At 39.9% G+C, this 18,150-nt stretch overlaps 1 protein-coding gene across 1 annotated transcript; it reads right to left on the bottom strand.

Annotated features, from left to right (window-relative positions):
* Positions 1–16,450: 16,450 nt before the first annotated feature.
* On the bottom strand, positions 16,451–17,657 carry LOC115985744. The gene is made up of 2 exons (XM_031108647.1): positions 16,668–17,657; positions 16,451–16,618 (listed from the first exon to the last, which is right to left on the bottom strand). Exons 1-2 carry the CDS (start codon positions 17,655–17,657, stop codon positions 16,451–16,453), a joined length of 1,158 nt encoding a protein of 385 aa, XP_030964507.1.
* Positions 17,658–18,150: the final 493 nt, after the last annotated feature.

The following is an 18,150-nucleotide window of genomic DNA, read 5'->3' as shown; positions in this document are numbered from 1 at the left end:
TTTAGATTTGGGTATGAAATGTTACTTTAATTGAGTTTTTTTTTTTTTTTTTTTTTTTTTTTTGGGTTTTCTATCAAAAATGTTTTTTCCTTAATTTTAGATATTGACTTTTGTTTTGTTTTTTTTGTTTTTGTTTTTGTTTTAAAGATTATAGAAATCACTAAATCATTGAAATTAAATAAGTGTAAGATTGAAATCATTGGGTATTTCCATTTCTAACATTTATTTTCCTTTTTCAATCTTATTTTAGGTTTTTTCTACCAGAACAACATGCACTAGATAGAGTCCGTAAGGCACACAGAGACAGGTTATATACCCGTAACTGGTAAAGTTATTGTTTTTTTTTTTTTTTTTTTTTTTTTTTTTTTTTTTTTTTTTTTTTCCAAATTTGGGGATTGAATATGATTTAGGTTTGATTTTCTTGGTTGGATTGGTTTAGATTTAGTTATAGTTAGATTTGATTTTGAGTTAGGCTTCCACTAACATGCCTCTGATAGGTAATTTGGCTGGTTGGTTTTGAGTGATCATTTACAAAATTCATTGTATTTGATTCTCAAAAAAAAAAAAAAAAAAAAAAAAAAAAAAAAAAAAAAAAAACCTGTCACCAACAATTCCATCTTCTCCCACTTTTCTACTCCTTCCCTGCAACAAGAAAGGTTCCATTCTTAACTTCTAATCTTACATAGTTTATGCCTTATTATTCTTCCTATACCATTCACTGTTGTTTATATAATATATTTCATCTTCCTAATTAATCTTTCATTTGTATTCTGTCTTTTTCTCCAATCGCAAAATATTGATTTTCTATGCCAGATAAAGCCATTAGGTTTTCTACAAAAGGAATACTCAATCAAGGTTAAAGGCTTGGCTACCTGTTACCTTAATTTCCCATTTATTTTTTCAATTTCTTGAGTTCTGTTTTGTCGATTGTATTGGTTAGATTTTGTTTTTGTTTGGCAGATTTTTGTTAGATTTGTACTTTTTTTTTTGTTTTCCCCTGAATTTGAATTGATTTATGTTTTTTTTTTTATTGTATTTTGGTTAGATTTGGTTTTTATTTGACAATTTTTTTTTGTTAGATTTGTATTTTTTTTTTTTTTTGTCTGCCTTTGAAATTTGAATTCATTTAATTCTAGCATTAAAAACGCTTCAAAATTATGAAGATTTTAGGTCTAAGAATTAACTTCATTTTTTTTCACAAAAGAAAAAAAAAACAAAAACAAAAACAAAGAACAGTCATGAAGGTTGGTACTAAAGACATAATAGGGGGAAAAAAAAGAAAAAAAGAAAAAAAAGAACATTTAAATGTAACATACTGATGCTTCTGTAATTACTCATTTCAAGATCTAACTGGTTTTTATTATTGGATTGTGGTATCTAGAATTTCAATTTTCACTGTTTCTGGATTTCCTTTTTTTTTTGGACACCTTTGAAACAAAATCTTTACAAATCAGGATCCATACCACTAGGTTTATTGTTAGTCACTTTAAACTCAATGCTTTATAAAAGTTCACACTTTTGATTAGATATCTAAAGGAACATGAATGCTGTTTAAAGAAAACACACACATTGTTTACATTAAACTTTTAGGTAGATGGTATAGCTTTCCATATGAAAAATTCATAGATGAGTATATAGATTAAAAAAATAACTGTTTAAGTTGTTAGTGTTATTCCTTGAATCCTCTGTATAATTGATACCTACCTTTATAATTAATATTTAGGATATAACAGCCCTACAACTCTTTGGTAACAAAGGCACTCTTTCTGTTTGGTGGAAAGTGAAGCCCTTTTGGCATTTGTAGCATTGTGTTGTGTTTATATGTTTAATATTCAATTGTAGAAGTCTTAAAATAACATTTTGCAGCTAAAGATGCTATTACTTTACAATTTGATTAAGAATTTAGTAATGAAAACAATTACCACTAGTTATTGATGGCGTTACAAAACTTTAGTAGACTTTACCCTTCTTGTTTTTAGCAAAAAAGCCTGCCTCTCAATCTTCAATTATATCAAAACCATCTATGTTATGAGTCAATTTCTATTTCTACTTTGTTTTCTTGAGGAAAATGAAAACAAGAATTTCTTTTATTAATTTGATTAGTGTATATATCTTCATCAATATTCTTAATGTGACTCACTTATCAAAGACAAAATAATGTTTATCCTACTTATTTAGCCAAGTGATTACTTAGATAAATTATTCAGATCTAGGTTAACACAAGTAAATCATATCATGTAAATAATGTAGAAAAATAAATAACACAACGATATGATAACCCAGGAAAACCAAACCGGTAAAAAAACCTAGGGAGGATTTAACCTAGCTATCCTCATGGTAAAATAGATCTACTATGAAAGAATTGAAGTTTTACAATAAGACTTAGACCACTAACATCTTATTGCTACCTCAAGTAGAAAACTTACTACCACGACCACGTGACAGTTCCAAATCCGCAGACTACTTCTTTCCATGATCCACAGCAACCACAAGTTCTCCCACTTGTGTTTTTCTTTAAGCTCTTGAAACAACAATTGAAGAGATCACCAAGTTCTCGACATCAATCTTGATCTTGATAACCCTAAGTGTGTATGAAGGTAAACACCTCTAGATCTCACAAGAGATTCACACACACAGCATATCAACAACCTCTAAAACATGGCTAGGGTTTTTCCTTTTATACTTGAAGTAAAACATAAAACCCTACACGTCATATGGGCTTAGGTTGAGTTGGAAATTCTACAGAAAAAACAATCTACACGAGGTTCGATCGATCAAGTCTAATTTTCGATTGATCGAGCCTAGCAGATTTAGTCCAGTAAATTCTGCAATCACTCGATTCCAACTTTACATATAAACACACTTTGAGCAAGCTAAATCTAGACTCTAAGTTTTGATCATGGTTTGCCAACATATTACACATTGAAGTTCTAATACATTAAGTTCCTAAAGTCTTAGAACCTAACAAACTCCCCTTTTGGCAATCCGTGACAAAACACATAACAAAACTGAAATGCTCAAAGTTACCAAACAGCCCATTAAACATTAAACACGCCTAAAAACAATTCAACCTAACTACTATCTATCCATTGCCAGTGTAGACAGCAGCACGACTGAATAAACCTGTATATTCCTGAAACACTCAACAAACACATAAACGCATGTGTGGAAAATTCAAGTAAAACAAAAAGATAAATTCTTGATTTCACAAAACAGAAAATAAAAGACATATATCATGAAGAACCTCATAATATAAATGAATAGCCAATGTAGCACATGTGAGACAAGAAACAATAATAGAAATGAAAACATAGTGTCTCCCCCTAACATATACATCCCATAAAAAATAAATACATCATGAAGCTCCTAGATACAATCTAAAGCTCCAAAGCCCCAAAAACTCAAAATCTCCCCCTATCTCCATCAATATATACTCCCCCTTTTTGTGATGAATTGCCAAAGGGCAATCAAGGCTTGTCATCAAAAGGAGGTGGTGGAGTAGACCACCGAACACTCGCAAAATCCGCACGCAAAGCCTGAAGCTCCGTGAGCACATCCACCAAAAGTTGTCCATGCACCGCCTGAACAGTCATGACAGTATCCAACATACTTCGAATGGATGAATCACACGAAGAAGAAGGTGGAGGATCAACAGCAGCGGTGGGATCAACATAAGCCTCAGCAGTAGGGTCACCTAAAGAAGGAGATTGAGCTGCAACACCTGTGAAAGACTCTACTCTAGGGCATTTAGAGCTAGCTCTCATTTGAGCTGCTCTCTGCATAAGGAAGGTGCCACCTATGTGAGCTATAATATGTACGGGCTCAGACGCGGGAAAATCCTCTAATCTTAAATGTAACAAAATCCTATGAATAAAAACAAGGAAGAAAAGACCACGTGCTGTAGAGCTACTCCTATGAACCTCAACCAAGGAATGAATGAAAAGAGTAGGAAAACTTATAGGAGCATCAATTACAAAGGCATACAAAAATGCACATCTCTCAATAGGAATGGTGTGCAAAAGAGAGATATAGGCCAGATAGAATGACAAGAAATCCAGAAAAACAAATAACGGATCTCAGTAAGTTCATGAAAGGTAATATGAGGATCAGTACCCCACTGAATGGAAGTATCGGTGAGATATGACATAATGTCATCAAGAGGAGGGGTCTCCGAAGAAGGGTAGACAGGCTGTCATACCAAAGGTACCCCACGAGCGGAGGCCACTATTGAAGGAGTAATGACATACTCTTCACCCCTTATCCAACTCATCACATACTGGACGTTGGAATCATCGGAATGGACAGAGAGGTTCAAGTAGAACTCTCTAATCAAGGCAACCGGAGGTGGATGAGAAATATCCAATAGAGGTAACCAACCCCTACGCTCAAAGTTTCTCCTAATCTCCGGATTTAACTCATCTAAAATCACCTTTCTCTCAACCCAAATAAATCTAAATATGTTTAGCTTCTCATAGGTTTCTTGGTTTTTCTCAAACCTAAACCTCTCACTATCGAAGGTTGGGGTAGAGGTGGAGGTGGTTTTCTTGTTGGCCCTAGTCTTCCTAACCATGATGTGAAAGGTTGGAAAGGCAAGACACAGCAGAAACCAAAGAAAGAAAACAAAACCAAGGGTAGATTGCATTAGACAAGGTTAGAGAGAAAAAAATATAGAAAATAAAAATCTATATGATGCATGACATGAATGAACAAATGATGCATGCTTCTAATGCATTGAAAACTGTTCAATTTTACTTTATAAACCAACAATTTACTTGAACATAGAGTTTTAATACAAAAAAATGAAATTTTGAAAAACCCAATTTCAAAAATCCCAACAAATTGATCAAATTATCATTACACAAGTTAGATAACATTATATAATGACATAATCAATCAATAACACAAGTCAATTTCATCAAATTAGCCCAATTGAACAAAATCCCCAATTTCATGTAGTTTCAAGCCCTAGAATTTCAATTTTTTCCCAAATCACAAATTTAATCAAATTAAAGCATGGGAATCATATTAATATCATCTAGAGACAAAAACTCAATGATCAAATGTGAAAGAAAACAACTTAGAAATTAAAAAACCCCAAAAATCTTAGGTTCGAAAATTTCAACAAAAATGCATGAAAATTGTGAATAAACTGAAAAAGAAGGGATAAAAAGGTCTTACCTACACTTGAAGACAAAGATACTTGAGAAAAATTAGGAAGAAAAAGACAAAATAGGCTCAGATTGGATCGGTCGAGCAAGAACAGTGAGAGAGCTTTTGAAAAAGTTTGAAAAGTGTGAAGAACACGTGAGAGAAAAACATTTTTAAAAACTCACTGACCTATTTTCGATCGGTCGAAAATTAGATTCAATTGATTGAAAAGAAATTTCAATCAATCCAGCATCGATCGAGCTAGGTAGATTGTAACCAAAGTTTTTATCACATTTTCAATTGGTCGAGTAACAAGTTCGATCAATCGAAAATCTGGAAAAATCAGATTTTTGAAAAAGAAAGCATTTTAATGCAAAACCTCCTCAAAGTACATTGTTTTATGAATAAAATGCATGAGTATAAGATGAAATTTTTTTCAAAAACACTTGAATTCAACCTAGATCTTCCAACAACAAGATTTTCAATCAATTTGTCCCCAAAAATCAAAATAGTAAACATATTTTGCATTAGAATCAAGAAACTTTTAATCTTGGATGGCCACAACAAGATCACACACAATATCATGTACTAAGTTTAGCAAAGAATAACTTGTGTAGTATGTGCAACTTGCAGTAGCTTGAGATACATGTGAGGTGATATGTAAATAGTAATCAATCACAATTTCTACAAAATTCATCACATAAGTTTGAAAGTGACTATCACCTAAAGAGTTACATCATATAACTCTCACATCTCCTAGAAAATAAACTTGCAATCATGTAAGTTTCTTGATTTGCCTCATAATGTATACACCAATTTTATTTCAATTTGAATTTATTATATCCCAATAATGTACACACCAATTCTATTATTTAAATTGAGGCTATACCTTATATTCTTTTTGTGCATGTGCTACACTTTCTAGAACACAAAATCATATGATATGCACTAAGGTGTCCATGATTGGCTAGTAAATAGTGGTGAGATGGTTATTTATGTCTTTCTTTTAGGATTTTTTTATTCCTTACAATCAAAAGCATGTGACTTCAAGATCAAGATCATGTGATAAAAAACTATAAACAACTCTCATACAACATGCACAACAAAGTTAAAACTAGTAAAGTGCAGTAAAATAAGCTCATCCAAGCTAAACAAGGTACATAAACATATTATATAAAGATAATATGGCCAACCTTGATTACAAGTCCAAGAATAATAATGCAAAACACATTTTTCCTTCATTTTCCAATATTTTTTCTTTTATAATTATTTTGAAAAGAATAACAAAAACAACCTATCATGAAATACATGAATGTTATGCAATTCAAATCCTTTTAAAAAAAAAAAAAAAAAAGAATGGTCACAAAAAGTAAAGAGATGAAGCACAAGGACCATGTCAAAAAGACTCAATTAGATTGAGCCCTTTGCATCCAAAACCTTTTAGATGCAACTCTAGCATTGGAGTTATTCTTCATATTAGAATGATGAGCAACTCCAAGATTGGAATAAAGGTTTAATGTCTTTACCAACTCACCAATAAGTACCATAGGATCTTGTACTTGAGGCATAGGTTCTTTTGGCTTATTTGCTCGCTTTGCAGCTGGCAACTTGAAATAGTTTGGACGATATGTCCAGTCTTTCAACAAAAATGACAAACCCATAAAGGTCTATCATGCAACTTATCCTTAGGGATAGTAGGATTCTTAGGTTTAGACTTTTTAAGATCAACTCTAATCTTCCTAGGAGGTGTAACTTCTACTGGTTTGACAATCTCACTTTTTGGGGGGCTCAGAAGAAGAAACAAAGTTTATGGAATGACTTTCAGACACAGAGATGCTATTAGCAAAACCTAGACCAGTATTTTCTAAGGGAGACTTCTGTATACTCAACAAGTGTTCAAGTTTAGAATTAGCAGTCCTATTTGTTTGTTCTCTAGCAATAGATAATTCAAGTTCCAAATTCTTAACTTTATCAAGTAAAAACATGTTTTCAGTCTTCACCTTACCAATCAATTCATTAGCATCAAACAACTTCAACAATAAATTTTTCTTATCCAGTTCAAGAGAAGCAATTTTTTTTAGACCTAAGTCAACATTTATAGCATCTTTTGCAGCAACCTTACAAAGTTTATTATAAGTTTCTTGCAAATCAGCACATTCAGTGAGTTCCCTATCAGAAGGGTTCTCCTCGGTAATAAAACTTTCATCAACTACAGCAGTAATTGTGAAAGCAATGAAATTTCCATTTTCATCACTACCAGACTCATGATCAGAAACTTCATTATCACTAAGGGTTACAGCCATAACTTTACCCTTTGATCTCAAGAATGTAGGACATTCTAATTTCACATGATCGTACCTTTGGTAGCCAAAACATTGTTGTCCCAAAGAATTATTAGAGGTTTGATCTACTTTCTCTTTAGGTTTATCAGTATTGTTCACTTTAGTGGGTTCATTCCTCTTAAAATTCCTAGGTTCAGCATTGTTTTTACCTCTTGCCCTTCTGTTGTTGTTCCTAAGAAAGTTTCTAAAGTTCTTGGCAGGATACGCAATCTCAGTAGTAGTGAGTTCATCATCAAATCCATTACTGTCAACATCATCAACTGACTTAAGAGCCATTGATTTGGATTTGTTTGTCTTAGGTAGGTCTAACTCATTGGACTAGAGAGATCCTACAAGTTCATCAATAGGGATGAAGTCCACATCCTTACTCTCAGTAATGGAAGTCACTTTGGGTCTAAAGTTCTTAATCAGAGATCTAAGAATCTTCCTAACAATCTTAGGTTGATCATAGATTTCACCCAAATTATAAGCAGAATTAACAATATCATTAAGCTTAGCATAGAATTCATCAAAACTTTCATCATCAAACATTCTAATGCTTTCAAATCTAGTTGTCAACTACTGCAACTTATTGATCTTAACTGCCTTTCTGCCTTCGTGTGCAGTTTGGAGAATATTCCATGCAGTATGAGCAACCTTAACGTTAGAGATTCTCTTGAATTCCTCCTTAGAAACAGCATTAAAAATAGCAATCATGGCTTTACTATTAAAAGCGGCTGCTTCTTTCTAAAAAGTTTGCCACTTGCTTACAGGAGTAGTCGACTTCTCCCATTCGTATTTAACGGAATTCCAAACTCTCTCATCAATAGATTTCAGGAATGCTTGTATCCTTACTTTCTAGTATGCATAGTTGTTTCTAATGAAGTGTGAATTCGTCAGTCGAAATGGGCAAATGAAACTCCCCGTCAGCACCAATGTATCCTTTAAGAGGGTCACCGGTGTGGTGCCTGCCACAACGCCTCCAATGCCAAAGTTAGAACAGAAAAGCAATTCGCCAAATGGGAATGAATGAACTAGAAAAGTAATAGGTATTTTCTTAGAATGTCAGTATCTATAGCTTGTGCTGCCAATGTATGGGCTTTATATATGTGATTTTGGTTGCTAGCCGTTGGAGTGTTAATGCCTTTCTTAGTAACGCCTCCAGCCCAATAATGGGGCTTTTAATAGGCTCCCAACGATCTGTTTTGCTGGTTTCGTAATTGCTCAGGTTATTGGCTGGCTTCATTGAATGATTTTCCTTCCTTCGTTAGTGATGACTGATTTCCTCGTCACTAGGGATGACCTCGTCATTATTGTTGACTTCGTCAAGGTAATGCATTCTCGTCACTCCCATCAGTTGCCCTCCAGGTTCTGTGGTCGTTAGTGACGTGTCATGAGGGCCACAGAAGGTGAAAAGTTTTTCCTAAGTTGTCTGTGACGCTTGGGGTTCTGCCCCGAATTTAATGCATGATGGCGGCACAGTACGCAATGTGGCCACGTGGCACGTGTTGATTGAAGGCGTTGATGGCATGACCCTTGGGTTTCCACCTATTTTTCAGTTTCCTTGGATTTTTGGTTTCAAAACTTTTCTTTTTCCTTTACTTTACTTTTTGCTTTGAGTGTTATGTTTCTCGCTTATCTTTACAATTACTCCGATTCTGCTCCGGTGACTCCGACCTTGCTCCGGCGACGCTTCTTTCCGAATTTTTCTGGTTTCAACCATTTTGCTCTTCAAGGTAAGCTACTCTTTTATTCCCCTTCTGTTCCCTTTTCTTAACGGTCTTCTTATGAGTTCCTAATTTTTCATTTGTCTTTTGCTTTTTTTGTTTTTGTGTTTGATTTTTGGGTTTTAGGATTGTGTACCCTTTTCATGGTTAGTTCTTCTGACGTTTGGGTAGCTTGCCCCTCAGTCTCTTTCTTTTTTGCTCGCTTAGGGGCAGCTTTGGGTGTTTCTGGTGACTTTTTCCCTTTGGTTGGGGACTATATTTTTGAAGGTTGTGGGTTGAGCGTAGTTTTAGGGGAACTATCTCCAATTTTAGGCCAGTCATTAGCTTGGTTTGAGGGAGAAACGAAGAGGATGTCGGAGGTGAGATCTAGCGAACTAGACACTGGGTTGTCGTCCAGCGAAGGCCTGGTTGAGGGTGATACGGCCGTCTCCACCCCTCGTCAAGTTAGGGCTTTTTACGCCCTTAAGGAGGAGTGTGGGCTGGACGCTGACACCGTGGCTAGGTTCAAGGATATGTTTCAATTTCCTGAGTGAGTCCACGTTCGTCGGCCTGGTCCTGAGGATCGGGCCTGCCATTTCTTTCCTGGTGAAGTATGCTTCTACGAGGCTGCTTTCACTTCTGGGCTTAGGCTACCCATCCATCCGTTGGTGATGGAGCTTTTGGGTTATTTTGGTATTGCCCCCAGGCAACTCATGCCTAATTCATGGAGGATAGTGATCAACTGTATGGAGATATGGTTGGTTTCCAACGAGGATATGATCAAAGTGAGTGAGCTCGTCTACCTTTACCGCCTAAAGGAATCAAAAGAGAATGGGTATTATGAGCTAGTCCCTTGGACGAGGAGGACTAGAATCATTAAAGGTTTAGCCTCGTCATTCAGGTACTGGAAGTCACGTTTCTTTTTTGTGTCCGAGGACGATTTTGAGACCCCTTCTAACGAGGCTTGGGGTGATATCCCAAGGTTACTCCATCGGTGGGGAACCCCAAACTTAGGTGTGTCAATGTTTCTCCTCGTCTGTTACACTTCATCTTGCATATATCGTTGTCCTTAACCCCTTGTTCATTTTTTCTTTGTAGTTAAAAGACGCCCTAAACTAAAGAGCAAGTACTAGGGTCGTATTGAGAAGGCGGTAGAATACGCCAAGTTGGTTGAGAGTTGGGACGACCTCGTGGACCCACAGACGCTTGCTTTCTACTGCTTAGGCCTAGACCCATCTCCTTACGTCTTGCGTAGCATTAATATTGAGGAGAAGAAGAGTAAGTGTTTACCTCGTCAGTATTGATCTTCACGTGTGTACTTTGGATTTCTTAGTTTTTTTTGTTTTTGTTTTTTTTTTTGTTTTTTTTTTTTTTTTTTTTTTTTTTTTTAGAGATGACGACCAGGTTCAACAAAGACATGTACGCTAAGATGAGGTCCAAGAAGGACGAACCTTTGGCGAGTATTGGCAAGAAGGGTGTCCGCATCATGGGGAAGAGTTCGTCAGTTCTTCCCTCTACAGACGCCACTCCCATTGTTTCTGGAGTTGAGAGCTTGAGGGTGGCTTCTCCGGCTACCTCGGTCGAGGAAATTCCCACCCCTTCCTCCAAAAGGCAGCGAATGTCGGCTAAGGAGAAGGAGAAGGAGAAAGTGGGTTCATCTTTCTGGGACGACGATGGTGTGGCCGTGGAGCGGGCACATGGCGTTGTAAAGGTTGAGGACCTCAAGGTCTTCTCTGGAGTGCCTCTCAATGTAGTTGTGAGCCAGCATGTACACAAGATCGTCCAGGTAAAATCACTTCTGCATTCTCCTTGTTCTCCACATAAATTTCCCTTTTTTTTTCTTTTTTTTTTTACTGACGGACTTACTTTGCTTTGTCAAGTGTTGGGGGAGAGCCTTCACCTTGCTTCTGAGTGTCTTACTCAAGAGGCTAAGGTGGCGTCTTTGGCGTCCAGGATGAAGGCTTTGGAGAAGGAAAACTCCATGTTGAAGAAGGATCTTATAAAGTCAATGGACGAGGCTGCTGCTTTGAAGGAAAAGGTCAAGGCCCTGAATGCCGATCTTAGGGTTAAGCATCAACTAAACCTGGAGAAGGACGACCAGCTTCAGGCGGCTAAAGAAAAGCTCAAAACGATCGCTACCAGATCCGTCGAAGCCTTCCAGCAAACTGAGGAGTACTCCACAGTGCTCTTTAGTTGGTACTTCAAGGGCTTCGAGCTCCTACGTAGGTATCTCATCAAGCATCCTACCGGGGTTGACCTGCCGAGCCTGGATCTGGAAGTGGTAGACCAAGAGATGGCTGCTAACGAGGCTGCTCATTCATGTGCCCTTGAAGGTGACACCCCTGTTGATTCCCTCCCATCTGGTGACGCTCCTGCTGCTGACGATATCCCTGCTGACGCTCCTACTGAGGCCCAAACCTGATACTTGTGTAATTTTGCCCTTTATGTTTTGGGCTTCCTGATAGCATTTTTTTTAAATCTATTTTGAGAACAATATTTCTTGGCCCAATGTTTTATGGGTCTTTAGGAAGAACAAGGATAATTGCCCGTTGTTTTTGGGCTTTAATTGGCTTTATGATTTTGCATTTTCTTGTCTATATGACTATGCTTTTGTTGGTAACTAACATGCCTATGATGTTTTGAGTTCGTTCATACCTTGTACTTAGCATAAATTTCTTAGTTGTGATTTCTCCGTTCATCCATGATTTGTTTACCACTCTTGATCCTTTGGAAGGGCTTGGATACAGCCTGAGTTTTGTTTTGATTTGTTGCAAGGTTCTTGTCCCTTTTTCTTTTTCTCCCTTTCCTCTCTTCTTTTATTTTGTGTGGATTCGTCAGTAGCCTGAATTCGTCAGGCGGGATCTTGTCGTTTGTACTTGCTAAAGGATTGTGCCTGTGTTAGTGATTACATCCGTCAAAGTGGAATCTTATCACTTAGCCATTTTTTTTTGGTGACTTACATCCATTTAACGATTCTTGTCACTTGGGCTTCGTCAGTGATTTACATCCGTCTTGGCGGAATTTTATCACTTAGATTTTATATGCCTTATATCCTGTCGGGGGGATCGTCAGTAACTTACATCCGTCAAGGCAGAATCTTGTTACTTAACTTTTTCTTTTATGCCTTGAACCCGTTGGGGGGATCGTCAGTAACTTACATTCGTCAAGGCGGAATCTTGTTACTTAACCCCTTTTTTTTTTTTTTTTTTTTTAATGCCGTACGATTGGCTAGACCTTCTTACACAAAGACATTAGAGGAATAATTATTTTATTAACTTCAAGAATGAACATGTCTTGTTTGTTACATCTACTTGTGGTACTTTTTTAAATGCTTAATATTCCATGGTTGAGGGAGTCTTTGTCCGTCCATGGTTTCAAGGTGGTAACTACCTTGTCTTGAGTAGTGAGTAACTCGGTAAGGCCCTTCCCATGTGGGACCCAGTTTTCCTTGGGTAGGGTCTTTAGTTGCTGTGGTGGTCTTGCGCAAGACGAGGTCTCCTATGTCCAGTTGTCTGAGTTTAACTCTCTTATTGTAGTATTTGGCTATCTTCAACTGGTACTTCGTCATCTTGCTAGATGCGTTGTCTCTTACTTCGTCCAGACAGTCCAGGTTGAGTCGCAGTTCATCGTCATTGCACCCTAAGTTGAATGTCCCTCGTCTGACACTTGTTACTCCCATTTCGACTAGGATTACTGCTTCTATGCCATAGGTAAGCTTGAAGGGGGTACCTCCTGTTTGGGTTTTTGCTGTGGTTTTGTAAGCCCACAGGACATTAGGTAATTCTTCCGACCAGGCACCCTTCGCGTCGTCCAGCTTGGTTTTGATAATCTTGAGCAGCATTCGATTCGTCACTTCCGTCTGTCCGTTTGCCTGGGGATGTCCCGGGGACGAGAACTGATTCTTGATCCCAAGGTTTGAACAGAAGTCTTTGAACCCTTGGCTGTTGAACTGCCTCCCATTATCTGATATGATTGTCAAGGGAATCCCGAACCTGCATATTATATTCTTCCACACAAAGTTCCGTATTCTTGCTTCGGTGATCATTGCTAGAGCCTCTACTTCAACCCATTTTGTGAAGTAATCAATAGCAACAAGTAGGAATTTTACTTGACCTTTACCTTGGGGTAGTGGGCCGACGATGTCGATCCCTCATTATGCAAATGGCCACAGGGAGGATATGGTCGTCAGTTTCTCCGCTGGAAGCCGTTGCACGTTCCCGTATCGCTGGCACTTGTCGCACCTCTTGACGATCTCAACAACGTCCACCTGCATAGTTGGCCAGAAATATCCTGTCCGTATCACCTTGTTCACCAGGGATCTGGGACCAGCGTGGTCGCCGCAAACTCCTCCATGGATTTCTTCTAGTATGTATCTAGCTTCTTCTTCGTCGACACACTTTAAATAAGGCATGGAGAAGCCTCTCTTGTATAAGGCGTCATTAAGGATCGTGAACCTGGCTGCCCTCTTCTTGACCTTTTTAGCTTCTTCTGTGTTCTGAGGGAGGTGCCCATCCTGGAGGAAGGACATTATGGGTGTCATCCAGCTGTTTGCGCTTTGGATGGTAAATGTCGAGACCTCTTCAATGCTGGGGTGTTTCTAGATATCCATCGTCAAATCCGTGCTACTCTCCTCTTTTCTCGATGACACTAGCTTCGAGACTTCGTCTGCCCCCATATTTTGGCTTCTTGGGATTTGCACGAACTCCACTGTATCGAATTCCCAAGTTAGGTGTTTCGTCAGCCTGAGGTACTTCTGCATCCTTTCTTCCTTCGCTTCGTACTCCCCTTTAATCTGCCCGATTACAAGTTTTGAATCATTTTGGATTAACAGGTTCTTAGCTCCAAGTGCCTTTCCAAGCCTCAATCCCGTCAATATCCCCTCGTATTCAGCTTTATTGTTGGTATCCGAAAATTTTAGTTGGACCCCATATTTCAGCACCTCTCCGTCGGGGGTGGTTATGACGACCCCTACTCCCCCCTTCCTCTGAGCTGACGAACCATCAGTTTGTATCGTCCATCTACCTACCTCGTCGGTAATTCTGTCTTTGTCCGGAAGGGTGAACTTTGCGATGAAGTCCACCAGAGCTTGTGCCTTGATCACCGTTCTGGGATGGTACTCGATGTCAAATTGACTAAGTTCAATCGCCCATTGGACCATTCTTCCGGCTGCCTCAGGTTTGTTCATTGATTTCTTGATCGGTTGGTCCGTCATTGCGAGGATGGGGTTTGCCTGAAAGTACTACCTTAGCTTGCGCGAGGCTACTATTAATGCAAACGCGATCTTTTCAATCCTTGGGTACCTGGACTCAGCCCCTTGGAAGGCTTGGCTGACGTAGTAAACTGGGAGCTGCTTCGTGCCCTCTTCTCTGATCAGGGCTGCACTTACTGCTGAGGCTGACACTGCCAAGTATAAGTATAGGTCTTTCCCTTCTTTGGAAGGGCTTAAGAGGGGTGGACTGCTCAAGTAACGCTTTAGTTCCTGGAACGCTGCTTCACATTCGTCGGTCCAGGCGAAAGCCTGCTTCAAGGTCTTGAAAAAGGGCAGGCATTTGTCTGTAGCCCTGGAGACGAACCTATTCAAAGCTGCTATCCTTCCTGTGAGTTTTTGAACTTCCTTGACGGTCCTGGGTGACGTCATGTGGATGATGGCTCGTACTTTCTCTGGGTTTGCTTCTATTCCTCTTTGGGACACCATGAATCCTAGGAATTTTCCCGAAGCTACCCCAAAAACACACTTACTTGGATTCAACCTCATCTGGTGTGTTTTGAGGGTTGCAAACGTCTCCTTCAGGTCGTCCAGATATGTGAGCTCTTCCTTGCTCTTGACGAGCATATCGTCCACGTATACTTCCATGGTCCTGCCAATCTGTTGGCTGAACATTTTGTTCACCAACCTCTAATACGTAGCCCCAGCATTCTTCAATCTAAAGGCATTACCTTGTAACAGTAGAGTCCTTGACTTGTGATGACAGCGGTCTTCTCCTGGTCTTCCTCAGCCATCTTTATCTGGTTATACCTTGAGAAGGCGTCCATGAACGTCAGTAGCTTGTGCCCGGCTGTAGAGTCCACGAGCTGGTCTATTCTCGGTAGAGGGAAGCTGTCCTTTGGGCATGTCTTGTTCAGGTCAGTGAAGTCTACATACATCCTCCATTTCCCGTTTGCTTTCTTTACTAGGACGACGTTAGCGAGCCATTCAGGATAGTACACCTCCCGGATGAACCCTGACGTCAGGAGTTTGGTAACTTCCTCTGCAACTGCCTGATCTTGTTCTGGGGCGAAGGTTCTTCGTCTTTGCTGGACGAGTTTCCATTTTGGGTTCACATTCAACTTATGCTGGATGACTTCTGGAGCTATGCCCGGCATGTCCTCGTGGCTCCATGCGAAGACATCTAGATTCTCTTTAAGGAACCTTATGAGTCTTGTTCTCATCTCGGGGCTTAACGTCGTTCCTATCTTGGTCTTCTTGTTCGCTTCTCCTTCTACCAATTCCACCATTTCCAGGGCCTCTATTCTGTCTTCTTCCTTTTCTTCAATCATCCATGTGTGGTTCTCCTTTGCAATCAGGACGGCTTGATAGCATTCTCTTGCCAGGACTTGATCTCCTTTAACTTCACCGACGCCATTATTTGTTGGGAATTTTACCTTCAAACAGTAGGTTGACGTCGCCGCTTTCCACTTGTTGAACGTGGGCCTCCCAATGATGACATTGTAGGATGAGGGGCAATCCACCACTAAGAAGTCTACCTGACGGGTCAACTACACTGGGTAGGCCCCTGTTGTTACCGTCGATGTCACTATGCCCCTAGGGTATACCCTATCTCCGCTAAAGCTGACGAGTGGAGAGTCAAAAGGGCGCAATCTTCTCGGATCTAGTCTCAGCTACTGGAAGGCTGGGAGGTAGATGATGTCTGTGAAGCTGCCATTGTCGACGAGGATCCTCTTGGTATTAAACCCTTCTATATTCAACATTATGACCAAGGGATCGTTGTGGGGCTGCTTCACTCCCATGGAGTCTCCTTCATTGAAGGACATGTCCTGGTATGTTCGTCTGTGCTTAGACGGGGGTACGGTGTGGACACTGTTTACCTGCCTCTAGTATGCCTTCTTGAGTGATTTAAACGATCCTCCCGAAAATGGCCCCCCTGTAATCGTCTTTATCTCCCCGATCACTTTGTGCGGAGGTTGGGATGAACGGTCGTCGTCCCGGGAAAAGGATTCATGCTGGCCTTTATTATCGTCCCTGAATTTACTATATTCTCCCTTCTTCACATATTTCTATAACTTCCCTTTACGTATCAACTCCTCTATCTGCTCCTTTAGGTCTCTGAAATCTTCCGTGTTGTGGCCGTGATTTTTGTGGAATCGGCAGTACTTGTTCTTATCACGGACATTGGGGGATGAGTGCAATGGTCCTGACCATTTGAGGTAATGCTCATCCTTGATCTGCGTGAAAATTTTGTCAACAGGCATAACCAAAAGGAGTAAATCTTACCGTCCAAGGACTTTTATCATCCTTCCTCCTATTCCCGTCATTGTTCCGATGGTCTGGTCGCTCTCTCTTTTGCCCCCTACGGTTGTCTTTTTTCTTTGCCTTGTCTCCTGGCTTCTCTGCATCCTTTATGGCCGCTAAAGTATCTTCAGCGTTCATGTACTTCTGTACTTTCAGGAGCATTTTTGCCATCGTCTTTGGCGGATTCTTTGCGAGGGAGGCCACGAGATCTCTAGACCTCAGTCCTACTTTGAAGGTTGTCAGTTGCACCTTGTCATCGGCTTCGTCCACCTCCAGAGTCTCCCGGGTGAAGCATTTGACATATGACCTCAGGGTTTCCTTTTCTCCATGTCTAATGGTGAGTAAGTAGTCTACCGGCCTCTTTGGTCGTTGCCCCCTTATGAAATGGTGCAAGAAGGCGTTACTTAATTGCTCGAAGTTGTCTACGGACAAGGTTGGCAATTTTGTGAACCATTCTCTTGTAGCTCCTTTGAGAGTGGTAGGAAATGAACGACACATTATCTCGTCAGGTGGTTGTTGAAGACCTAGAGTCGTCTTAAAGGTATTAAGATGATCCTGAGGGTCTCTGAGTCCGTCGAATGGCTCAAGTTGAGGTAAGCGAAACTTTGATGGTACAGGGCATTCAAGTATCGCCGTGGTGAAAGGCGAGTCCGTAGCCTTTACCATTCTGTCTACGCTCCGGTCCGTCTTCTCCTTAATGGCGCTCCTCAGTTCATCCATCTCCTTCCTCATTTCTCGAAGGAGATCTGAGTTCTGCTCGTCCGGAGTAGTTGGCCTCTGCGGAGTACCTCTCCTATGGCTATCCCTTTCTCCTTCCAGGTTGCCTTTGGACTGGTTTTCTTCCTGTTGAGCCTGTTGGACCTGCTGGAGTCGTAGCTTCATTTCCTGGTTTTGTTTGGTGAGTTCTTCAATGGTGGTTACAAGGGCTTGAACTTGTTGGGCCAAGGCTGCTAAATCTGGGTTGGATTCCATCTGAATGTAGAGGGTTCATGGAAACTACGTTTTCAGATATGAATCTGAAAATGCCGTCCCCACAGACGGCGCCAAACTGATGAAGCGTGAATTCATCAGTCGAAATGGGCAGATGGAACTTCCCATTAGCACCAATGTATCCTTTAAGAGGGTCACCGGTGTGGTGTCTGCCACAATACTTCCGATGCCAAAGTTAGAACAGAAAAGCAATTCGCCAAATAGGAATGAATGAATTAGAAAAGTAATAGATATTTTCTTAGAGTGTCAGTATTTGTACCTTGTGCTGCCAATGTATGGGCTTTATATATGTGATTTTGGTTGCTAGCCGTTGGAGTGTTGATGCCTTTCTTAGTAACGCCTCCAGCCCAATAATGGGGCTTTTAATAGGCTCCCAGTGGTCTGTTTTGTTGGTTTCGTAACTACTCAGGTTACTGGCTGGCTTCATTGAATGATTTTCCTTCCTTCGTCAGTGATGACTAATTTCCTCGTCACT

This window comes from Quercus lobata, chromosome 4, assembly GCF_001633185.2.
Source record: "Quercus lobata isolate SW786 chromosome 4, ValleyOak3.0 Primary Assembly, whole genome shotgun sequence".
Taxonomy (NCBI): Eukaryota; Viridiplantae; Streptophyta; class Magnoliopsida; order Fagales; family Fagaceae; genus Quercus; species Quercus lobata.
Note: the sequence above shows the minus strand (reverse complement) of the source record. Positions and strands in the feature narration are given on the sequence as shown.